At 37.4% G+C, this 26,115-nt stretch overlaps 1 protein-coding gene across 10 annotated transcripts in view; it reads right to left on the bottom strand.

The window, feature by feature from the left end:
• ARHGAP12 (Rho GTPase activating protein 12) overlaps positions 1 to 26,115 on the bottom strand; it is a 76,212-nt gene that overhangs the window by 27,296 nt on the left and 22,801 nt on the right. For 6 of the 10 annotated variants that reach the window (XM_038125838.1, XM_038125844.1, XM_038125853.1 and 3 more), the window contains 4 exons: positions 15,683 to 15,946; positions 10,338 to 10,478; positions 8,679 to 8,759; positions 391 to 516 (listed from right to left, as the gene is read on the bottom strand). In XM_038125838.1, coding sequence (XP_037981766.1) covers positions 391 to 516; positions 8,679 to 8,759; positions 10,338 to 10,478; positions 15,683 to 15,946 — 612 coding nt within the window. The remainder of the gene's footprint in view (positions 1 to 390; positions 517 to 8,678; positions 8,760 to 10,337; positions 10,479 to 15,682; positions 15,947 to 26,115) is intronic. The other 4 variants (XM_038125868.1, XM_038125874.1, XM_038125883.1 and 1 more) reach the window with 2 other exon arrangements.

The raw sequence follows: 26,115 nt of genomic DNA, 5'->3' as shown, positions 1-26,115 counted from the left end.
GGCTTTTGTTGTTACTAACCCACAGCATTTTTCAGACTAAACACCAGCTCAACTGTGGAGAGGATCAAAGCCAAATGTTTCAGCACTTTCAGTACTGTCCTCTGCCCTTCAAAAACAATATTACAACCCTGCTGTAACCATGCACAGCTTTTCCCCTGAACTAACACTAGTTAAAATACTTCAAGGACAATAAAAGAGCTACTATTCACAAAGTAACAGCAGTGAAGTTATTGAACAGCCCTTGTTTTTGCTGCATGTTATACACAATGATACAAGAGACCAAAAGAAAAATGAAATTTCAGAAATTCAGGCATAGTAACTTCTGGTACATTAAATATGTCACACATCAGAAACAAGTGGCATTTCAGCATGCTGATAACTTGCTCCTACCTTGTCGTTGGTGTCCAGCACAATCGTGCTGTGCCTCCATTTTGTTAAAACTATTGGTTCCTGTAGCCTCCTGTCCAGACTCCTACTCTTTATTATATCTCTCTGCTGCTGTGGTGAAGCATTATACTAAAAAAAAGTAAAATAAAATTGTAAGTAGAATCTAATTCATGCAAACAAGACCTGGACATACTACTCATATGCCTAAATAGTGCAAACTTTCAGACTCCTGATGTCACCACCTAAGGGTGTGAAAACAGCCTTGGTTTTATTCTGCATTTTGTCTTCAGATCTCTCCTTTTTCCTGTAGTCTTCTCTGAAGCAGTAAGTAAGACTGGCATGTTGGGATAATACTACTAATTGGCAGAGAGATGTTGGATTCCTTCTGCAGCAGGTGCTGCTAATTTTGCAACCCAACAGGTATTGAGAACCACCAAAGAATTACAGGAAATACAAGATTTAAACATTCACTCTTCATATTGCATTGACAGTACTACAACACCTGACTAGCTCTTGTGTAAGAAAAATAAAATCTATTATCCTGCAGTAAGATATTTAGATTTTTATGATTGCCTGGTATGACTGTCTTTGACCCAAATATTTGGGATGCCTAGGAGAGGAGACACAAGGGTAAGGACTTGCTTTTTCAGAATAAAGATATCAAATTACTTATAAAACAATATGCTGGTATGGAATGTACTTACCACATTCAAACATACACATTCTATAAGCATAGAAGATAAATATTTAGCATGAAATAAATTTAAGACTTAGAACTGTAACAACCAAGAAGAGACCATATTTATCATAACACAGGTTTTCTGGTAACTCAAGAGCAAACTCGCAGAGAAAATGTGAGGGCCATGAGAAGGTAGATCTCACAATTGCAGCATATTTTTCATTAAGAGTGTTGCCATTTTACATCATCCCAATACATTATAAAAAATTTCTAAAAATATTTCAGACAAAGTGTTATACTGAAAACACAAACAAGAAAAGACAACATCGATGTATGGGGGTATTAAGTGATTTACTAAAATCTTATTGTTTTTAGTCAGCATCAAAAGACTGAAATCTGCACATACAAAGAAAATTAAGGCAGCATTTGTGGAGTGACAAAAAGCACTAGAATCCACTAAGTAGGAAATAACAAAGAAAAGTGAAGTGCCCCTTTTACCTAAAGCAATTATCTCAGCAAGGACACTGAGTTCTACAGTTTTGCCACTGATTAGTGCTATAAGCTCAGAGCCTCAGGTGTTCAAAGACAAAATAACCTATACCCGCACATACCACCAAAGCATGGCAAGGTTTAACTTAAACAACAACACTAAATCTAACCAAAATTACATAATGCAGTTATATTTATTGCCCAAATAAAAAACCAACATTACTACTGTTACAGCACACACAATCCTTGAGTTAGCTTTGTAGTTTACTATGAACAAAGTTGATGCTCCAATAAGCTAACAAATGCTTAAAAGCTAAATAACTTTAGCATTTTGTTACATCATTTTAATATGCACAAGACTAGTAAAACACTCCCAAGTGAATGGATGGTGGAGTACTGAGAATAAAGTTTGGTAGTTCATGTACAGACAGAAACATATCGGCTGTCATTGCAGAGAGTCACTTTTGAGCCTGCCTTTGGACTGGCTTCGGCGCATTTCCACTCACATGACAACTGCTTCCCCACAGTGGTGAGGTTTAACCAGCTCTCAGTTTGTCTCCTTGTTAAATCAAAAGCTGAGCGTGATACATGCTGAAAGGACCCCAGTGCTGGCTTGCTTTCTTGTTAAGGAAATATCCACTCTGCCGGAGCTCCTGCAACCCAGACCACAGCAGCACGCTGAGCAACGTGCAGCAAAACTGCCTGCCAGCAAAACTAAAATCTGAACAACTGCCAGCAAAACTATGTCTAAATCACAAAGGCTGCAACAAACAGCATTCCTTGCAGCAGCTCTAACCCATTTAGGTGGGCAATTTCAACACATTTCTTGCTATGAAACAGAACTGTTAATTTCAGAAATAGATTTACACATTACTGACACTGGTATACATTATTTATTGAAAACTTCCATGCACTTTCCATTTGAGTAACTCAAGGAATTGCATAAACAAATTTGTATTTTGAAGTGATTTATCTTGAATTTAGGTACATTTTAAAAGTTAGGATACAGGCACAGGTGATCTATATTTAAATGGTGCCTTTGATACTATCACAAGCCACAGTAGTTAACTTCTCTAACAGACAACCCCACCTTGAAGGAGAAAGGAACTGTAACATGAAATTCAAGTTTTACTAAACATATCTAACAAGAAAGGAAAGCAAGAGTGAGCTCATCAACAAAGCACTGCTAACAACTCAGGAACACTGAGCTCTATGCATTTTAGCAGCTTAAATAATTTGCATTGGTGATATAAACAGTGTTAGTAAACTGACAAGTCTTTAAAGGGAACATTTGACATTTTTGCCCCATTTTCTCACAATAGAAACTTCAAGTAAATCTTTTTTTCTCAGATGTCTAAGAGGTTTTTTATTTGTTTTATTCATTATAACTAGTAAAATACACTGGGGGGAAGGATGATGTGGAAATAAAAAGTTTCGTGTTTCTGGGCTCAAGACAAGTCTCCATGCATTTTAAAATGCATGAATTGGTCTGTCCAAAGATAATCACAGGGAGACAGAGGCACCACTTCCCACTCTGCATTGTCCAGCAGAACTAGACAGGCAGTGTCCACTGGCCAGGGAGAGGCGGCCAGAGCAGGAAGGCTTGCCTGGCTGAGTGACACCACCCTGCTACCTTGTGCTCTGCCCCACCCAAGCTCAGTTCAAAAAGCCTTGCAGAACAGCTTCAGGTCAGTTCCCTGATGCTCCACAGGACTCCTACCTGCACAGGAGCTGCTCTCTTCTCCTCCTGCATTTGCAGTATTCACCTTTGTTTATCAGAAACTTGGTTGGGCTTGCCTTCCCTCAAACAAAATCTTGTTTTTACGTAACCATAAGGAGGCTTTCTATGCCTAAGACTTGATGTGATCCTGAAGACAGAGATCAGGCAAGGCTGTCCTCTGCAATAAAATTGACCCATTCAGGACTACACATTGCCTGATAGGACAACCCTGCAACACCACGTGCCTCAACAGCATCTTCTTAGGGGGCAGTGTTTGTTTCCTAACACTAAAGCTTTTTAAAATGTAGAACACAACTCCACATTTACACACTACTGCTTCTTGGAAATCCTCCACAAACTCAAATTTGTCCCACTACACTAACCTCCCTGGCACATCACCCCAGCTTGTTCCCCATTTCATTGGGAGCATCTCTTCTCACACAGGAGGCACGTGAGCAAATCGTTCATTCTCTGACTGCACACACCAAGCAAAACAGGGATTTTTTGAAACTGTTCTTGTTGTAGTTCAAGGACACCAGTGGTGTAAATTTAGGTCACAGAGTATTCTTTTCATTCCTGAATTTGTTCAATACCTTCTCCAGCTACTTAAAGGCTTTCTTTGCCTCAGTATAAAATTTTCTAACCTTCTCAACTGGCTGAGTGATTTCTATTTAATTTTAAGCTGATACATGGCATGGCTCAAGGCTCTGTCCTAGCCTAATTGTGGCTGAAACAAATGTAACACCTCCAAGTTATTTGTAGCAGTTGTCCCCTTTCTTACAGAGTTAACACGGATCTCTCAGTTTTAAGAAACAGAAAAAAGATTCTTCTTGGTTTGTGTTAGCAACATCTTCAGCCAGAAACAGGAACTGGGTGGGCTAAGGGAGAAAAGACTGGGAAACAACCAATACTGAAAGCTGGTAAAGACCAGAACTGAAGCATTTTAGACAGCCTTACTGCAATCAAAGACCAAAACAGCAGCATCTAAAAACATTGTGCTACCCTAGTACCCTTTAGCACCTCATACATGTTATTTGCAGTTGTCCCAAAAGACTGTCTGAAATAGAAGAGCCTTCCTTAAATTAAAGCTGCCTCAGAACAAAACCACTTTCTAGTGCTCCTACTGTCCTTGGCTTTGAATAAACTCTTTTGTTGTTGTGATAGATGTAACACCTATGTTACAGCTTTTGCTTTTCTTATCAACTAAATCAGTAACACATTTTTCTTAAACCTCCATAAATAAATAAATAAGAATTATTTTTGCCCTTTTAAGTGATTTCATTCCCTTTCTTTCTCTAGGGAATGAAGATTTCTCTGCCAGAGGAGGTCAGGGTGGCAGCAGTTGGAGGCCTCAGCCACACAGAAGGAACAGAACCCAGACAGAATGAGACCATAGGGACAAGCAGCTCGAGCTCAAATGTACCAATGGCTGAAAGACACCTCTGGATAACCTGCTTTGTCCAGTTAGCTGTCTTGGACATCCACTGCTTCCCTTTTTAATGCTCAGGGTCACCGAGACTGCTCATCTTTGATGAGCAGCCCCAAGTCCTTGCTGAATGCCACAGGTCCCACTGTGTGCCCAAGCAAAGGCTGGAGGGAGGTGGGAGCCACTAAACCCCAGGGGAAATGAGGAAGATCAGACCAGGTTTTGTGAGTAGAAATACATCTATAAAAGAGAAAAGAAAAAAACCCTGACTGCCTTCTCATACTTAACTCAGGTTTGCTTTTTTAACAACTTGTGTTGTTAAAAACCACCTAGATCCTCACACCAACTGAGGCTGTCTCAACTTTCACCAGTCAATCCCAAATTTAAGCACAAGAATGTCACTACTGCTAATGAAACCACACTGACTTGCAGTAGACTCAAATGCCAGCACACAGGGTAAACCTCAAAGCCAGCAGCACAGCTGAGAACAAGACAAATTTACCATAAGACAAACAAGTTTTCTTTACATATTCTCATGTTTATTTTCCTTCACCATTTAATTGCACAATATGTTCCTGACATTACCTGCCCCCTGTTTTACTGTAATTTTTTCAGCTATCATGCTCTGACAGTTTTCAGGTCTCCATCAGGAAAACCATTCACCAAGTACCAGAACTGAGGTCCCTGAGCTCACCCCCCATGCTGGCAGTGCACAGAGTGAATTAACAGACCGCTGGTCCAAAAATGAAACTCCTCCAGCTACTCCTTCCTCTGTGGGTACAGCAAGGACAGCTTTGCTGCAGGAATTTGTGAGAAGAACACAGACAATTTCAATATCATAGTCTGTAAATATTAACACTAAAACTGAGATCACTCCAGAAGCTTCCAACACATTTTCCTCCAAAGGCTACTCTTGGGTCAGTGAGCTTGCTCAGAGGAAGGCCAAGCATCATGCTCTTATGCCAGGTGTTGACCTAGGAATGCATTTTGAAAATCTGAGAGATTTTTAATCTCTACTTTTTATTTAGGTTATCCCCTATAACTCTCATTTGAGCTATTCATTTTAATATTTATTTGATTTCCCACCTTTTTTTTTGTCATTTTGATAGGTTAACTTTTCTTGAAACTTCAGAAATTAGGGAATTCTTACTCCTGAGATGAGTTTAATTCCCCTCACCCTTACTAGAGATTTCTCATTTGCTTAAGTCATAAAACTCCTATTAGAGAACTATTTCTGGAATAGGGTTGTAGCCCTTCTTAAACTGAATTCAGGCAGTATTCTTTCACTAAACAGGAAATAAACATATTTTATTTTCTATGTTTTAACAGCTTGTTTGTTGGGGTTTTTTGGTTGTTTGGGTTTTTTAATAATTGACAAGAACCAAAAACAGAATACAGCAGAATACCGCAGATGAGAAATCTCAGTCTTCTGCAGGATCTAATAGAAACTATGATTAAAATATTATTATCCACTTTAAAGATTAATTCAGTATGTTCTTCTCTTCCACTGCAGAAAGCTGGGTCACACTCATCATGAGCCTTAATAGACTTTTCAGCAGTTGTCAAAGCTACTGCATCTGAAACATCATTTTTAGCCAGAGGCATCCAGCTATTCCTAGATGTTATTTAAATCCACATGACTGGAGGGCTTTCTGTGAGACTGTCTAAAGTAATTTGTTTTGTAACTGTCCTCCCTTCCCAACATATACCCTCACAATTTTTAACACACGTACAAGAACAGAGTGTTATTCCCAAGCACGTGCACATTTATAGTTAATTCTATTACTCTGAAGATTTTTAATGTCACAGCATTAGCTCAGCTAGTGTGCTATTTCCAGAAATCTCTGAACCATTCTTAGTTCTAATGAAATCCAGATTATTAAGAACCATCTAACAAAAAGATTCTATTCTTTTTCTGGTTTATAGTATTACATCACCATGCTATTACATCACTTTATTTCACAAGATTTGGAAGGCAGTATTAGTGCTAAATACACTGAGGCTAAAAAAAAAAAAAAAACCAAAACAAACAAACAAAAAATAAAACAAACTGAGAAGAGTAGGATTCTTCCCAGTAACTAACTTTTCATTTAAGCAAGTGTTACAATGCTGAGATCTTTCTATGGTTTTCTGTCACTGTTCAAGACAACTTTCAACATAGATTATTTTTCTTCAAAGCAGTTTTGTGGTCTGAGTGTTCTTTAATTCATTTGTTTTAAGTACTTTATCACCATCTTCAGCAAGATCTTTGAGAGTCTAATCTTCAATCATGTTTAATTTTTCACAAGCATAACATCTTCAATATATAATTACATAAACTAGCTTAATCTTTTGTTGAAATATTTAATCTATTCCATAGAATTTAAAGCTAAAAGCCAAGGATTCTGAATCTAAGAATCAACTGCTCATTTTCTTATGTCAACTGTATATTTGCTGCCAGTCAAGATTTACTAGTTTTAAGAAGGAATTAAAAAGTACATTCCACACAAATGAATCATAAGAAATAATTTTCAAGGACAATTTCTAACATCAATATGTGATCACTTTCAGATCACAAATTACAAACCAAAGGCTATGTTTCATTTTGGAAGTGGCTACTAGTACAACAGAACTCAGACTTTGTCTAGAATCACTAGAATAAGATGCATTATTAAACAAATACTAGAACCCAGTCCTTTATTCCTCCTAATGTACCTCAGGTAATGGTTCTGGATTACCTTGGCAACTTATTCTAATTGGATTAAAGGCAATTTGCTATTTAATCCAAATCCTAACTCAATCTATTTTTGTGAAACACAATTTCTTCCAAGTCAAAACTTTCTGCACAGCACAAGTCATAGAATGAAGTACTCATGACATTATTCCCCAAAATTATTTCAATTATACATATAAAACTAATAATTGCTTCTGCTAAAACCTGGTCTATTTGATTTTAGTACTTCTAATAAATCCAGTAACTAATCAAATTCTGAACAGCTTTTAAAACCAATAGGTACAGATGATATTGTTACATTGAGACATGTTACAAAATTAATGTTATCTAATGCATCAGACTGACAAAGGAGAAGCTAACTCAACTCTTCAGTGATTCAGATGCATATTCTTCTACTAACATAAGAGCTTAGTATATAACTTCATTCATAATTTTCATATAAATATTTTCTCACAAGTATTATGAAAGCACTACCTATTAAGGATGCTCCTTTCTAAGTGGAAGTGACTCGAGGCACTGATTTTTGTACTGACAAATGGAGAAATAATGGAGAAACATATTTTTTCATATATTTACACACAGTTTTGTGTGAAACAATTTTTCTAATGGCCACAGCTTATTATGTAGTATCAAACAAAGAGCAGGGAAGACATACATAACAACATCCATATGACAAATGCCCAGTTTTTTGAAGTGAATATGAAAATTAAATAGTATTAGATATACCCTCAGACTACCAAGTGTCCCCAGATCTGTCACTTCCCTACGAATTTCTATTTTCACTACAAAATCAATAAATACCAGAACACAATTCTGGTGAGACTGTGCCATCCTCAAAAATACCACAAAACTCTGCTGCAACTTTTGTTTTCCAACACTTGTTTGTATAAGCACTTTGGAAGGTTCTAAAAATAGACTACAGTTTCTCAGTGAAGTTTTCTCCTTTTTTCTATATGGGTTTTCTTTATCACAGCAAAATCACAGATAGTATTCTGCAGCCCTGCACAAAACCTTTGCTCAATTCAGCAGGGACACCAGATCTCCTCTGACATCTAAATAAGATATATACATCCATTTTTCATGTGCTTGAGTACATTTTTTTTCTTCTTCATAATCAGAAATTCCACAAAAATGCAATAAATAACAAAGAGCAATATCTGAGTCCTCTGGTGGTTAATACTCCACATTAAAGGCCTGATAGAACACATATTCAGGAAGAGGGGAAAGCCCCAAGTTGTTGAAGTTTCTTTTTTAGGTCACTCACCTTAGGTAACTCCCACTCTGATCTGGAACCATCAGCACTGTAGTAGTATGGTCTACCTTGTTCATCTGCGTGTTTTATCCACTGCAGAAAGAAATGTGATGATAGAAAATGTAATCAGAGTGACAGTCACAACAGTAAATCCCTGAGACCTGAGATTTAAAGTTAATTTTTAATTAAGTGCCATCCACTTCAGCTGTGTCTAATGCACAACCTCCATTAACTAACGAAGGTTAGATTGCAGTAAGAGCAACAGTTTTCAGCATCCTGATTTTTTTCTTCCGTAACTCCTCAGAAAAAAAGTCCAGCAATATCACACAAGATACTGTGATAAATAGATTGATTTTTTTTTAAGATGCCACATCTCATTCTTATCAACATTATGTTGTCAGTTTAGGGAGGCACAATTTTTCCATCAGATCTGCATCAGGATCTTATACATAAAATTACAAAAAAAACAGCTTAAGCAGCAACTGCTGATAATATGAGAGATTTATGCACTCATTCAACAACTTTTTTAAAATATCAATGGAAACATGAGATGCAGTCCCTAGAGAAATCATGAAGAAGACAATATAATTTCTGTAACCTCTACAAGCACCTCCCACAATCAAAGAAGTAAACCCGTGACAGCTGGGACTGTTCATGCAGAGAGAAAAGAATTGTAATGAGCAAAATTCAACAAGATGATTGCAGAAAAACACAGAAACACTCACAGCAAGGCTCTTGGCTCAAGCAGGTTTCACAAGATTGCCTTTCTATAACTGTTCGTGGTAGGAAAGGCTGGTTTTTATCATCAATCCCAGTGCAATTAAAAAAGAAGGCTGCATATTTGCTAAAACATAGGACGGTGCTTTACAGATGTTTGTCAGAAACTGATTAAAGAGAACAAAATTCTAAATCTGACCAAAAAATCTAACTATTTAGAAAATTCTTGCAAATGAGACTTGCCTATTTCAACTCAAGAACAGGTGGTGCTATAATAAAGTACTGTTTCAGTGAACTTTAGAAGTTAAAAAACCTCAAAATGCAACTTCAGTGAACAACTGGAAAAATGGACTGCTTTACAAATATAAACAAATACTGTAATCTATCCTAAGTGGGAGAAATTTTTATGGCATGCCCAGAATCACAGTAAGTTGTCAGTAGCAATTAGATAGTAAAAACAGGGCATAAATCTGCTGATAGGGCTGCAGTTTAATTAAGAAGTTTGTCTACATCTGAAAGCAGTAGTGAAAAATCCCTAATAAAGGAAATTATGAAAGAGATAAAGCCACATTACATTCAGTTTAAAAACATCTTAACTAGAAGGTCTATGTAGACAAGAGCCACTCTTAAAAGACAGTAAGAAAAACTTTTTGGTAGGAAGTTCATTCCTGTAGTATAAGCAAGAGGAAGGGGGAGGGTAGGAACTAAAAAATTATACATGGTATGTTCTTTTAATATAATCTGACACACAACTGGAAATAAAACTCTAAATAACAAAAACATACATAAGAAAAAAAAGTCAGTTCACTTGCTAAAGCTTCATGCATATTTAAAAAAAACCAAAAGGAACTACTGCTGAGGTATGCTCTTCACTTCTGGAAATGCAGGTTTCATTTCTAGAAGTGAATTAGTGGAAAAGATTTAGAACACATGATGAGAAGAAGGAAAAAGTACCTTTTCATTAGTATAGTCATTGGTATATAAGGTTTGACCATGTTCATCCAACTCTTCTGACCAACCCTTTGGAGGAGAACCATACTGACTATCTGACTGGCTGTAACAAGAACTGTGGTCGTTTTCTTCTGATGAAAGATGCTACAAGTAGTCAGAAACATACAAGGCAGTTTTGAGAATGAAAGCGCTTTAAAATCTGAAAGATCAAAGATTATTTGACTAGAAAGAGAATAGTAATGAAAACAGGGAGTTCACATTTTTATATCTTATGAGAGAATGAGATGCATTTTTACAGTGCAGACAATTCAAAGTATTTTCAGAACTAGCTTTTAGTGATATTTTTTTTTTTAATTTCCACTATATCAGATTTCACTATTCAAATTTAAGCTCCAGGGGTTTTGTCTATCCAAATTTTATTCTGACAAATTTACATTACTGATGAAGAGAGTTAGCTTTAGTAATCTGTATTGCCTTAAAAAAAACCTGGGAGCCCAGCTACCTCAGTTTTCTACCACCATCCCTAATTCCATACCTAAATCCTTCTCCTTTTCTGAAATACATCTGGAAACACAGGAGTGATTAAAGACAACTTGAAACTCCAGTTTCACCTTCTTAAATGGCAGCATTTTACAGTATTTGTCCACTGCATCTTAAAATATTATGAATTTCCACTCTCCTCCTTCCAACTCTGATGCACATGACAAAGAGCATTGCAAAAGCAAGGCTTTCCACCAGGAACAGCTAGGTGAGGTGAAAAATTGTTTCCTGAAGGTAGAAGTCAATTATTATCCTAGAAACAAGTTTGATGTGTAACGCAGAGAAAAGATTTTACACACACATCAAACAATTTCTGTTCCCCCATAAACCTTGTTCATCCCCTTGCTAACACACTGTAGTCTGATTCTAAGCATCCACTCCATGCATCCAAAAAAAAAAAAATCTCCCTTCTTTCATCTCCCACAACATCTCTATGCTGTGGTCTCCTGAGGAATTCTATGCAGATTTCCTTTTACAGTGTCTTGCATCCTCAGCTAGCAGGAGGCAAAACATTTAAGACACCCTGCTACTCAGAAACTACAGGAATAAAATGCTATGTTTCAATAACACTGGCATAAGAGTTTTGAGAAAAACAGTAAGGCAGGAAAGAGACACAATTTCAATTTTAAACAGGAAAAAAACCTCTCCCAACAAAATCAAGTCTTACAAAAAATACTCAATTATCAGAAACTCCCCAGTTTTTAAAAGTCAGTGGGTTTAAAGACTATATGTTTAATGACATATCCAAATGATATTTATGTAGGTTTTTGGTGTTATTTTCTGAGTATCTTACCACTTGTGTGACACACACTCCTTTAACTGACATGACCCAGTTTACCAAGCACAGGAAAACCCACAGGAAATTAAATTTTAGACCATTAATTAAGGAACATGAAAAAATGCACATGTCCTCTACAGTTTACAGAATGTGAGCATGTACACTGTGGATTAACCAATGCTACCTCTCTTACACATGGGGCAATGTGAGATTCTCATCTGCCAATTCCTAACCACTGTGGGGAGGAGAGGAGAGGAGAGGAGAGGAGAGGAGAGGAGAGGAGAGGAGAGGAGAGGAGAGGAGAGGAGAGGAGAGGAGAGGAGAGGAGAGGAGAGGAGAGGAGAGGAGAGGAGAGGAGAGGAGAGGAGAGGAGAGGAGAGGAGAGGAGAGGAGAGGAGAGGAGAGGAGAGGAGAGGAGAGGAGAGGAGAGGAGAGGAGAGGATGCAGGGTGGGGGGAGTCTTCAGTCCCATTTTTACACTTGCAGATTAAGACTGAAGAGTTGTCAAGGGTGCTATTGGCCCCATTTGAACTACTGTTTCACAGGATAACTATATTGTATACATGTACTTAAGTATACATGGTTTTAATAGTTAAATATTAATTGCATTGGCATATGGTAAATCAGTGTAGAAGACTTTGGACATTTTTATTATTACTATCTATAGAGATTATGACCTAATATATAATACTTGGAAGAGGTATTTGCCTCTTCCAAGCAACTCCTGATACTGAAGAAACACCCTACACAGGTAAAACTAAACAGAGGACCTAAAAAAAAAACTATCCTAGAAAAATCACTGTTGTATAGTAGGAATGTTAATGTGTCTATCTGCATGGCATTCATATAATAATAGTTCAGATGCTGCAAGACTTAAATCATATCCTGTACATTTGCAGACCTAAACTTCAACAAAATTCCTGAGTTATTACAGATTTTACCAAGCCAAGGCACTCCTTGTCCCTCAGCTGTCAGGAACAGCTGCTAAAGCTGCATGAACATGATTTAGAGAACACTGACGAAACCACATTCCACAGCTTTCAATTTCACTTTCAACACTTTTTCAGCATTAACTACCTATATGTTTTTTTCATATTGTCCATGCTTTATCTCAAGTCTCATCCCCAGTTACACTATCCCACACTTAAATAAACCCATCTTAAGCAAACAGGCATCCAACCTTACACCTTGTAAGATCTCTGCTGTGACATTAAAGAGAATTACAGAAAAGTTCCCCCACAGCACTGCTTCTATTGTCATTCTAGGCTTTTTTCTATTTACATAGAAAGTTCCTGGGGGCAGAGACCAGTTCATCACCATGCATTTACTAGGAACAGCTACCCGTGTCCTTTCTATCACTTAACCTTTCTAGCTTTAAACGTTACCACTACTTGTGAAAGTGAAAATAATCAGGAAGAATACTAATTAAGGAAGCTACCATCCTTTTATTATCATTTGTTTATATTAAAACAAAAACCAGGGAATGAAATCACATTCTGGACACGATTTAAATCTAGTTTCGAAATGCAATTAAAACCCATTGCTTTTCTACAGCTGTTGGGTAATTTGTGGATGTCTACTTCACATTATGATCTCCTATCCAGGTATTAAGAGTTTGTCTTCTCTGATATTGTGACATCTCATTCCTTTTACAGTTCAACTTAAATCACTTCACTTGACAAATTCCTCCTAGTTACTGTTAAACACTCCTTCCTCAGATACATCAACAAATCACTGCCTCTAATACATTTTATCTGTAATTCCAAAATCTTATATACTTTCTTACAGGCCCTGTCCATAGGACTTCACTGCTTCCCCATATCCCATCCATGTAACATATAACATCCATTTAACTGTCATGACCTACAACTGTTTTCTTTGTGCCATGTCTGTGACCAGCTACTTTGGCAAATAAGATACAATTCTGCCTCTTTTTAATTATCCAATAAAATTTGATTTCCTAATCACAAAGTTCAAAGACCAACGATGTCATGTTTCATATATTACTCATATAATATCTGATCTCTCAGTTCTCATTTTTACATCACCTTCCATTTTGCTACCTAAGACAACACAAGCTCCTCTGAGGACAAATCAGTAGAAACTAGCTTTTAATCCTTCTGCATGTACTCTTTAATTATTAAAAGAGCATAACTCAGACTCGCATAAAAGCCAACTAAAAATTATTAAGATGTGTTAGCTCTAACTTTTCCTAATCAGACAAAATTTGAGATGCCCTACATTTTCCTGCAGTTTAGGCTTGGATCTCAGTCTTTACTTTATATTGGATTAAATACCCAGAGGTTCCAAAAAGGAACATGAACAGTGGAGTGTAAAGCATATTCCCAAATGCAGAACAGAAAAGAAACAAAAGGAAAGAGGGGTGGGGGGAAAGGCAGCTTCAAAATCAAAACATGAGTGCTGGTAAGTGGATTGACATGACCATGCAGTGTATATCTCTCCCTAGACCCATATTTTGATAACTCAATCAAGACACAAATCACCTAAGGAGCTTATGCGACTGGAAATACAGACTTAGTGTCTAGTTAAAAATCAAAACGTATCATTCACTGGTCTCACAAAGACTGAGAACTTGATAGACATAACTGTCTGATGGCCAACTTGTGATACCTGAAGCATCACAAATAAACAGAAGAACTGAGATGAAAGAAGTTATGGGCAATTTTAAAAAAGTAAATTAAAAATCAAGCATTCCAAAGATGCAGCCATGTGGTGAAGTGATGGTACAGATGTATGAGTAAGAGTCAGAGGGATTGCTTGCAGATGGCGAGGGAGAAAGAACTACAGCAATCCTTCCATGAAAAGAAGGAAGAACACCAAAAATGAGAAAACCATCACCAGGAGATGGAACTACAATGAGAAAACCATTACTAGGACAAGGAAAATCACTACTCAAAAAAGCAATCAGCTTACCCAGACCAAAACCAATCTTATCCAGCAAAAGGACAGTCAGTGATAAATTAAGAGACCATCACCAGACACACCAAAGGGACAGGCATAAACATTCCATCTGTTTGCCTGTGGCTGCCATTCACCTGAGGCAAGAAAATGTGGCTATTTAAATGCTTGTGGATGTCAGAGTTGCTGCGAAGGCCAGTGCCAAAGGAAATGACAGGTTTCCATTTCCTTTTCTTGCCTGTTCCTGTTACTACCTTTGCAGAGGTAGACTTCTGTGACAGGCTTCTAGCAATCACAAAATTTTGAGCAGTCCATAATTCAATTTTAAAACTAAACTCTGGTTTTACAGCTTAAATATATATATATATATATATAGAATATATAGAGACACTATATATAGTCACAGGAGAAAATCCACCAAAACTTTTATTTTTTTTGAAAAAGGAATATAGAAGTCAAATATGTAGAAGATTTTTGATAAATATTTGCTTTCCCTTTCCATCAGGAAACTGGTTAAGCTCAGTACTGTTTGGACACAAGAACACTAAGCATATCTAAATAGCAATATCCATCTCCCAACTATTCCTTTGCTTTATCTGAACCACTGCAGTTGAGATAAGCATACTTCACAATCAGACTTTCCCTAGCAACTGGCTGCACAGAATAAGTTGGCACCTCAAATATTAGTCCAAATCATCTTTTAACATAAATAACTTCACAGTAAGCTTCAACTATCTCAAGCAAGGTCAGCAGCAAAGTTTTACCAAAAGGCTTTGCAAAGGCTGAACTTTTACATAATGAAAAAAATCCATTGATATACCTGAAGTTCATGGTCTGAATGTAATCTAGTCAAAAGCAGCAGTATCTGCTATGGGGCTGTGTTTACAGGCATTTTTACAGGTTGCTACTCTTCCACACAGATCATGTACACATTCCTGTACACAAAAGCAACTGAAGAGTGAAACTGTTGACTACTTCATACCAAGACACATAACCAAAAAGACAAAGAAAGACACTCCTTGATGCCTGAAACCAAGAGACACCAAATTCCACAGCAAAAGCCCGTTCATATGCATTACAATTTCATTGCTTTTGATCTCAGAAGAAACTACCTCATGATCTGCATGGCTCTGGGAATCCCCTTTATTAATGCTTGCATCTCGGGCCCACCGCGGAGGTTTCCAGGTTCGCTCCTGTGATCCTCTGTTGTAGTAATAACAGCGTCCTGTCGTATCTTTATGGGTTTCCCATTCCCCATTTATTTGGACTGGAGCACTTGTAGGTAGAGGTGGAAGTGCAGACTGAGATATTTTCAGTTCTTGTAAGTTAGCATAAACTGGTGAATCAGGCCTCCCTTGGCTTGGTGGAGTAGTTGGCTATTGAGAGAAGAAATGCACTGTTAATGAGCAAATGAATTTTCGAATGCTCCCTTACAAATCAGAATGCAGTAGTAAAACAAACCAACAAACTCCTTTTTTTGTTGTTAAGTACAAAAGCACAAAGGACAGCCATAAAATGCTGGGGTGTAAGAACATTAGATTCTTAATTCTAAGGTAGATATCACAAGCTATATTTATTTAATAGTGAACCAATTTTTCAGCATTCCTCCTGATGACAGCTGATAATTATGTCTTACAGTGGATTTGAAATACACTGGAATCATCATCAAAAAATTACATGCTTGCCATGCCTTGCTGAAAAACTTCAGCTTTACATTCAAGTATTGCTCAGAAACTGTGAGTAATGTGATCTTGTTGAAGACAATACGTAGCATTTCTGAGATGCCACTTGTTAGGCAAAGATTGTTCCCCAACCTTTCCACCTCACTGTTGGTACAGTGATGGTGAATGTAAAGCAGCACTTTTGCATTCTCAGCAAGGTCTAAACAAGCAGCTCAGTCGGAAAGATGAGCACGATGTTGTGACTAAGAAATTCTGAAAAACACCTGGACAGTTCACCTGCATGCCTTTTCAAACATGCTTATTTGAAAATATTTTAGGCAATGTCACCAAGTATTTCAATTACCCTTTTCGTCTTGTAGAAATTAAGTGGATATTCTTATCCACCTGATTTTGTTCACGTACATGCACAAAAGTAGAACAACAAATACCTAAAAGAAAACAAAACACTAATGACAATTGCTTATTAATAAATAGTTTGCTAATGTGACAACAGAAATTATGGTTTGAAGACCAAAGAACTTAATGAAACCACAAGTACTTCCAAACGAGCCCCTACAGTGTTTAGGAGGCAAATAAAGCCTCAGATGTTCAATTTTTAAAGCCTAATACAAATACACCATGCAGAGTGTACGAGCACGTGTTTTCACAAGAACAGTGATTATGAGATTGTGAAAACAGCTAGTTATAAAACCAAATTAAAGAGTTTCCTAGCAATGCACTGCCTTTTTTGTATTTTGGGTCACAATATTAGGTATTCTAAAGGAAAAACTATACAATTTATACCATCCCCTTGGTTTTAATTGAGCAGCTTTGCTGTAGGCAAGTCCTTGTGCCTCCTGTTGCTACTGCATTGCATAAAAGATCTTTTATAATGTACTTTTAAACATGAAAATCATAAGATGCTAATCTAGGCCACATCTAATCATAAATTATCAGGGTTTGCTCAGGCAAGACAGCGTATCATACCACACAATCAGATATAAACTGATTGCACCATAGGTAGAACCAAATATGGGCAATATCCACAACCAAAGGGGGAAACAGCTAGAGAGGAACTTAATGAGATTATAACGGGCATGGACTTGTTTTGCGTGCCTTTAAAAGAGACAACACAGCTTACCAGATATAGCAAGTACAGTACATCTAAGGCAAACCACAAGTGCTGAAAACAAAAAAAATTGTAGCACTGACAAAATCTGAAAGCCAAAACCAATCAGTATCGTCCTATACCTGATTCAAAGGAAAAAATCTGTTACAAAACTTGATGAACAGTAAAAGGATATTTTTCTACTATCCAAGTCACACATGTTGACTTTTTTTTGTTTTATTTGTTTTGGGTTTTTTTTGTGAGGGAGGTAGAACAGCTGCCTTTGGTAGAGAGTTGATCTTGAGAGCCCTAAAAGCTACTGTGAATGAAGACCACCTTATTGTCTTCAGGGATGAACCAATTCCCTGTGATGTTGGGGCAGTAGTCTTGCTGTCTCCTCATTCAAGAGCACCACTTCTGCCTCGGTGTCCAAGAGCCTGCAGAGCTGCACCTCCCACGTAAAGCAGCCTGCCATTAAACCACAGGGTTTGTCATTGAAATGACACCACAGAACGTACAAACCTCCAGCTCCTTCCTCTCTTTTAAGGAAGTGGCAAAAGTGGCACCACCAAGCACCCTGGCTGCTGCCAAGTGGTGGCTTGCACAACCCTCACCTCCATCCTGAAATTCCTCTCCCACACAAAGCAATAAGGCAGCTCCTCTGTCTGGCCCACATTTAACAGCTACTATTTTGTTTTAATTAAGACAGTTAAGTGCCATCACTAAAAGAACAGTTCTGTGTATTAATAAAAGAGCTTTTCCAAATAGCCTAAAACACAGAATGCTTAGTATATTTTTGCATTGGAATATTTTCTCAAGCAACCCACAGGAATATGGCTCAGAGGCTTCACATGGAGGTTTTCAACCATCCCAGCATTATAACCAGCACAACTCCAGATGAAACTGCAGGACATGGATGTGCTCAGCTAATACTGGGAGCTCACAGCCAAAGTACTGCCACCTAACTCAAACAGCATACAAGCTATGTTTAAAACAGTAACATGGTATGAAAGTGTAAATGAGGGATTTTCTTCTGAATGCTTAGTGCTTCCAAACTCAAGATACCAATTTCTGGTTTTCAAGGAGAAGACAGAACTTTTTCCCTGAGCAACAAACAAGACAACTAGCTGTCCTGCCAAGCCAGCCCTCCAGCTACTTTAATTCCCTGCTGTTTTCTCTTCTGACAGATTTTTCAGGGAGAACTACAAGATTTTTGAAAGACGTCTGGAAATTACTGCTTTCAGTGAAGCATTAAGAAAAAGCAAAGCCACCAATCTGACTGTAACATGCAGCTTAGCTCATAAGTATGTCTTTGAGGGATGTGACTGTTATCAGGATCTATTTTTAATAACCTTGTAGCACACAAGGAAACTTCCTCATACCCCAAGCCACGCGATGAGGTATGTTGTTTTGTCTAGGATTTTGCTCAGTTCAACAGCACTCAACCTTACCAAGGCTAATTTTGTCAATATCTTATTTATTGATAAGAAAAACAGCTTTTAGAAAGTTCAAAGTTTCCTGAAATTAACATCAGTGTACTTTCTATGCCAGCATTGGCAGGAAGGTCAATCCCCCCTCAGGCTGGGAAGGGGAGTCCCACACGGGCGGGTCACAGTGCATGCCCCTGTAGAGCTCCCAGGTACTGCACCACCTCCCCCTTTCCTTCCAGATGATCATTTTGTGAGTTCACAACTGAGTTCTGCAAAAAAACTTGAATAATTTTAAGCCAAAAAAGCAGATTAATTTGACTTTCATTTATCAAAATCATTACTCACTGACAATATATTAATAAAAATAGACAAAGCATTACCTAGACCAAAACAGTTCCTGATCACTTCCATGGGTGTGTATGCCCAAAACCATACACAGTTAAGGGAGATTTAAATATATGCTAAACACTAAACAGGACTTCCAGTGAGAACTTCCCTCCCTGAGGCCTTTTTTTTTTTTTTGCACTATCAAACTCTGACTGCTCATAAACATGGAATTAAATCTTCCCCAAAGAGACTCCTTGTGTTCTCATTATCAGAATTGCAAGAACACGTCCTTCAACGTGCCCATGCATGCACGCACTGAACGCCTTATACTCCAAACATTTCAACATTCATTTGCTATTTGATATGGATTTCAGACTTTTTCATGTTGCTTTCTCCTGCTAAGAACAGTGAAGGACTCTTGCTGGAAAAGTGATGTAGGAAAATTAGCAAGCAGAAATACTTCTATGACACTACAACATGAATGAAAATTGTACAGCCCATTAAGCATGCTGGCAACCTCAAGAACTTAAGGGCCTCCCCCAGAGCCCAGTAATGCTCTGTATAACACTGTAAAAATCTGCCACATTTAACCTTGGTCTCTCCAAAAAGTCTGCTCACACTAGATCCTCACTAATTGATAAGGAACAGAGTTTCATGCAAGCAGGACCAAGTTTCCAGGATCAACACACAACATTCTTCAAACAGAGACTGCATACACAGCATTTTCAGAGCACAGTTTTTATACTGGCACAGGAGGAAGCAGATATGGGCCTTTAAAAAAAAAACAACCTGTTAATCATTCATGAATGAACAGTCAACATTTTTAACAAAGGCCACAGATATGCTATCAGGGCTCTGGAAACCTGAACTCAGTGCAGTGGAAAGCATACGTACGCATTTCAGTAACGAAAAGTACCTTGTGAAGTGGCAGAGTATGCCAGCAACAAAAAGCCAGAAAACGAAGATCGCTTGCAACTGGTAATTACCTTTTCTCATTTTATAGAACTTAAATTCAAACCAAAAACTTGTAGAACATAACAATTGCTTAAAGAATGACTGCAGTGCTAGCCTGCAAAACATGAGCTACCACACATCAAATTGCTTTCACTGTAGTGCCTCTGTTAGCAGCTTCTTTTAATGCTATGAACCTGAAGCTTTCATTTCAGTAGCAGCATTCATACTGCTGTAAGTAGCTGCTAAAAATTTAAAACCTTAGTGAAAAAAAAAAAGTAAAATCAAATCTCAATACTCCTTATGAAGTTACAAACAACAGATTGTCCATACTCATGCAAAAGAGGAGCATTATATTGAAGGAAAGCAAGGGAATACTGTCTCTGCAGCAGCAAGATGAAGAAAAGAGAACAGGCAAATCCCACAGCATCCTGAGACTGGGAATGAGGCATCCCAGTTCCCTCAACAACTAAGCTTCTTGCCAAGGAATTCCTACTGTCCTTTTAGGAAGGCCTGGGAATTCAATACCAGCTTTATTCAACAGGAATGATACAAAAGAAATCTCAAAAACTCTACAGTTTCCTGTTCATAAAGTGACAGCTTCAACTGGAATAATTAGCTCATCTTTTCCTTCCTCTTTCTGCTTTTGGTTTATATTTTTACTAACATGTTCCGGACACTAACAGATACAGATACTAACAGATACAACAGACATATTTACAATTTATACCCAAAAACACACAAGGGAGATTTTTCAGTGAGTCCTCTACTACCTCAGAGGTGAATAGAACAAGCTAATTTAACAAGCCAAATTTAAACAGGAACTGAAACAATTTTTTACACTCTAACCTTCTCCAACATAGGCTGTATAACTCACACTGTAAGTCTAAAGAACATATAAAAAAATGAGAGTAAATATTATAAGCCTGTTCACAGCTGATTATAAATTTCAGACAAGCTATAGTAATGCAAATATTATTTAAGTGCATTGAAGTTCTTGTGTTCAGTTAATCTGCCATTATAAATTGGTAAGAAAAAAAAATTACATTGCAAAGCAATACAGAAATAAAATCAACTCATACAAATCATTCAGATATATCTGCCTAATAAAAGCCATTTAACAGGTAAAAGTGTTCCATTTAAAAATTAAACAGATAGATTCAAAGTAATTTTTAATGGCTAGTCAGTAACTTCCTATTAGAATGGAAACAGTTAAATTAAGCATGACTCCCCTTTGCTAATTTTATTTTTTTGGGAAATTTTGTATTTTACTTACACTGAACTACAGGCTGAGATATTACTTCTTTCTATTACTGGAGATAATTTCATACAATTAATTTTATTCTATATACTTCTATTAATATTTTGCTCAATGAAACTAGATTATGAAACAGTCTTAGGACATCTGGGTTGCCTGAATATGCTTGGGTTATTTCAGCCATGTAAATTCCCTTTTGTTTTAGCTCTCTCATAATACAAAAAAAAAAAAATCCTACAGTTGATGGAAATATAAATATTTATCTAGTGCTACTGTAATCTACCAATATCTAGATGCATAGCAAAAATAAATACATTCAAACTAAATATATTTCCTTCCCTTTGCAGCCCAAAAGAAGTAACTTAAATGTTTTCATACTCATCAAGATAATGATTTATTTAATTGTATTGCAAAACCTGGAAAGCTAAAGGTGGCTGCTTCTGCCACATCGACAAGCACTCAGGAACAGGAATGGAAACTGGCTGCAACAGCAGGACACAGCCTGTGACAGGAGAGAGCACTTGGCTGGGTCTTGGAGTACCAGAGACCACTCCCAGATCATCCATCATAAGTGACCAATCAAAGAAAATTGATGGAAAACCATTTTTTCCCTGCATACTCTGCAAACTTCCCATTCACATTCCTGCAGTTGCTCACTGCATGAGCAAACTGTGACATATGCACGTAGGAAGTTTACAGCAATAAATGAAAGTATACTGAAGGACAGCAACAGTGATGTCAAATATTTTAAAGAACGGAAATAAGATCTTACAATGGGATCCTTTGTCAAACATGCACAAAGATGACAGTGTTTACCGTACTTGTACTTTGCCACTTGCACAATCTAGCTTCTCCCTTCCATAAAAAAGCTTTTGTCCAAGGATATAGACAAAGCTGCTTTTCCTATAGCAGAAAATTTCAATACCATATGAAACTTTACGTCATACGTGCTTACACAGCAAGCTTACCCCAGTTAGGAAAGAGGGGCTAAATTTGACAATGTTCAAAAGTCAGACAGTAAATTCCCTTCACTCCTTTTCCCCCTGTTCACCACATCAAATGCTGATAACTTTATTATGTGTGTTGAAAGTACCTACAACCTAATTCAGAAATTTAGCCCTGGATATGCCACACAGAAGGAGATTTACACATTTATTTTTCCTCCACTTTTAGGGAAGTTAATTTCAAGTTGTTTGTGCATTTTAGCTCAATTGTTGTCAGTTCTTGAGCTCTGTGAAGCCCACTGTACATATCTGAATGCAGTTTTGTGAATAATAAAGTTGTTGAAAATAATTTGTGATCTCTCTCAAGGATATATTCTATAAAAACTAAAACAGTACACTAAGAAAGCACAAGAAAAGCCTAGCTTGCTTTCTCCAGTGGAAAATTATCCTGCAATAGGCCAATAGGTACTGCTTTTCAGATGGCAAGTATCACAAGAACACAACAAGCACTTCAGTAGTTTTAGAGCTGTTACAGCAGAATAATCTCTTGAAGTCTCAGAAGTAGTGGAGACTCCTCACTTATCAAAGCATTTACTGTTTTAACTGGTTTAATGCATAGCTGTACATCTCATTCGCCTCAGAGAGGTGAAAGTATTCCTAAAGGCAGATTATTAAGATCTTCATGGAACACTTCTATGCTGTATCCATTAAAGAAACACAGCACGTCTAAGAAGTTAGCTCCTATGAAATATTATTGTGGGAAAAGTGTAGAATGGTATGATTTGAACTCATAATAGCCTAAAGGTCATGGAAAACTTTCCATTACAGTCACTTCAAACTGAATAGCAATTTTTTCTACACTTTACATTTTCAAAAGTACAAATCCCATAGCCTTTAAGTGTACTTTTGAGGGTCCAGTGCTTACACAGAGCAGTGTAAAGCCAGGAACCCATGAAACTGCAGATGGGAAAGTAAACACCACCTCTGATAAAATTCCCAAGTTACTGAAGTTGTACTGAGCAAGCTCAAAAACCTAAAAGATAGCTTGAGAACCACTTGAATGAACAGAATGCAGTCTAAATACTACCACACAAGTTACCAAAACCCCATCATTCAGTAGAGCAAAAACTGTAATAGTCTCCTATTAGAAAGAGAGGGAAAAGCCCAGAACAATTAAGAAACTCTATATGTTTATTATAAAGGTTCACTTTCACAATAGATAGCTGGGGATTCTGAAAAAAATAGGGAAAACAACAATTTGCAAGAGATGGTTCTAAAACAGAGCAGTCATCAAATACGTGTTCTGCTAGAAAGGGTACTTCATTCCAAACACTTGACAAGAAAATGCAGAACTCCCACTCAGTTTACAGCTGCTGTCCTTTTATTCTGCTGCAAAAGCAGATTTCACTTGTGTGAAACTGCTTCTAGAAATGTTGCTCGTGGCAGCAAATCCAGCAAGCATTTGTAATGGTAGTATTTCTTTGTTAGGTGTTAGAATAATTTAAATATCTTGAGCTTATGAACTGCAACACTTCAAAGTTTTTAATAACATGTGCAGCTGCAGAACATCACCAGTATTCAAACAGTATGAACAAAGCTGATGTATGAGCACACTTACTGGGATACTGGAAATATCTTATGGGATTAATTAAGGTGGCAAACCCCAGTGAAGAGCACAGTTAACTGTCCTAGAAAGCAAAGTATCAAATCAGATACTAGAATGGCATCTCTTGGTTTGCCTCACTAATATATTAACAGTAATACATTCTGTTGGGTAACTGGTAGGCTCCAGTCACTTTTTATCCTGTTACCCTCCACATCTGCCTCTCCAAGTATTCCCTGAGTTTATTACCTGCAATTACCATTCACAAGCAACTACACCTCTCATGTGCCCCAAAAACTCCAGAGAGCAATTTCCTTGATTACACTGCCCACTTGGGAGTAAACCTCAGAAACAGCTGAGGTAGCTGTGGCTATTCACATTGACTTCCACAAATATTGTATTAAAATCTTGGGAAACAAGTTTCAAGAGTGTTCAATTTATACACAGGAACACCTGAAAAAGTATGTTCTAGAGGTCATGACTTGCTAAACAATTTCAAAATATATGATTTGAAGAACCACATTTTACATACTGTCTAACTCCATACTGTTACAAACCAAAACAAATTATAAATCCAAAGTCTAGAGAAATTATGATAAAATCTATTCATCAAGAAATGTTTTCACACTCTAATATAAATCAAACTTGGATTAGGGAAATAAGAATCTCAGGATGTTCTTAAGTCTGTACACATAAGACCTATCCTTTCTAACACATCAGAATGCCTACTATGAAAAAAAAAAAAAGAAAACCTAAACAACTTTTTTTACTTTTTCCTTTTGAAAAAAATGGTTTGCTAATCTTAGAAGAAAGTGAAGCCAAGAGAAAAGTAACTTGCCAAAGTAACTTTAAATGAGTTAGTTACCCTAACTACCCACGCACACAAGCAAAGAATTTCCTTCAAGCAGAAAGGCAGAAGCCACACTGACACTTCTGCTTGTACAGAAGTTCAGCAAATGCTTTTGCTAATTCAATTCAGATAACCAAATCAATAAAGCACATAGTTCAACGGACTCAGGCAACAACTCAAACTTTAGAAAGCAACAAAAACCACGAGTTTATTTGTTTCAGAAAATCAAAGATTAATGATACATTTTTAAGATCTAGGTATGCTGGTCTACTGGCCACTGGCTACCAAAAGGAGCAACCCCAACTCCCTTGCCCTCTGCACCCCGATGCTGATGTGACCCTGTAGCAAAGGGATGGAAAAAACCAGAATGGCAATAAATTAACCCCATTGAGACTTAAAAAACAAAACAAATAAAACCTCCACAAACAAACAAAAAGCCCTCCCATATTTAGACTCCTTAGGTGTTTGCAGGTCACTGCAAGGTCAGCCAGAGACACCTCTGAAGTGTCTGACTAAGGTGACAGGAGAGCAGGACCTTCTTCAGAACCTCTGTGTTAGCTCTTAAGGAGGTTTAGCTGCCTAATTAAATTCCAAAGGTGGCTGAGAGAAGGAATTATCTTTAAGTATATAAAAGAGAATCAGCTACAGAAACAATAATAAATAAAGAACTTTATTTATTTATTATCTCCCTGGGAGAATTTATTTCTCCCAGGACAGGTGAAAAAAATGGCTAGATTGAAGCGGGGGGAAGGGGAAGTTACTTACTTGAAGCAAAGAAGTAAACAAGGAATTAAATTTTGCAACAGCCTGATCAGCAAAATAGGGAACTTTCCTTGAAAGCTTAAGTGCAGTTTAGTCCACAACCTTCAATAGCACTTTTGGTGTTCTTGCTTCTGTCCCAATGCAGTGAGAAAGAACCACAATGGGGTTCTTCTCTATTTTCCTTACTCCCACAAGGCTTTGTAAACAAGGCTACATTAGAAATCTCTAACCCTCATCCTGAAAAGCAGCATATTCACATCTAAAGTCTGAAACAAATGAAGAAGCTATTGAAAGTATACAATAAGAAGCTGATTTATTGCACAAGTATGCACAACTGAAATGCTGGGTTTAATTCTGAAGAAAAACCAGCAGCCTATAAGAAAGAGCAATACAGGACCATGGGGATCAGAACATTCAAAAAAATAAAACTGAAGAGACCTCATGGCATCAAAGAAGGAAAAAAGGACCCCAAGTAGCTCAGGAAGAGAGTAACAAATACTTTTAAGCTGACTAAGGATAGTTCTTCCTGTCACACCTCAGAGTACAGAACGCAGCAATAGGAAAGCTAAGAATGAGAAGAGAAAGATACTTTGTTTACTAGCTCAACTCCCACACTTCGAATGAAAAAACTGAATTCTGAAGAACATGGTT

Source organism: Motacilla alba, chromosome 2 (assembly GCF_015832195.1).
Source record: "Motacilla alba alba isolate MOTALB_02 chromosome 2, Motacilla_alba_V1.0_pri, whole genome shotgun sequence".
NCBI classification, from domain to species: Eukaryota; Metazoa; Chordata; class Aves; order Passeriformes; family Motacillidae; genus Motacilla; species Motacilla alba.
Note: the sequence above shows the minus strand (reverse complement) of the source record. Positions and strands in the feature narration are given on the sequence as shown.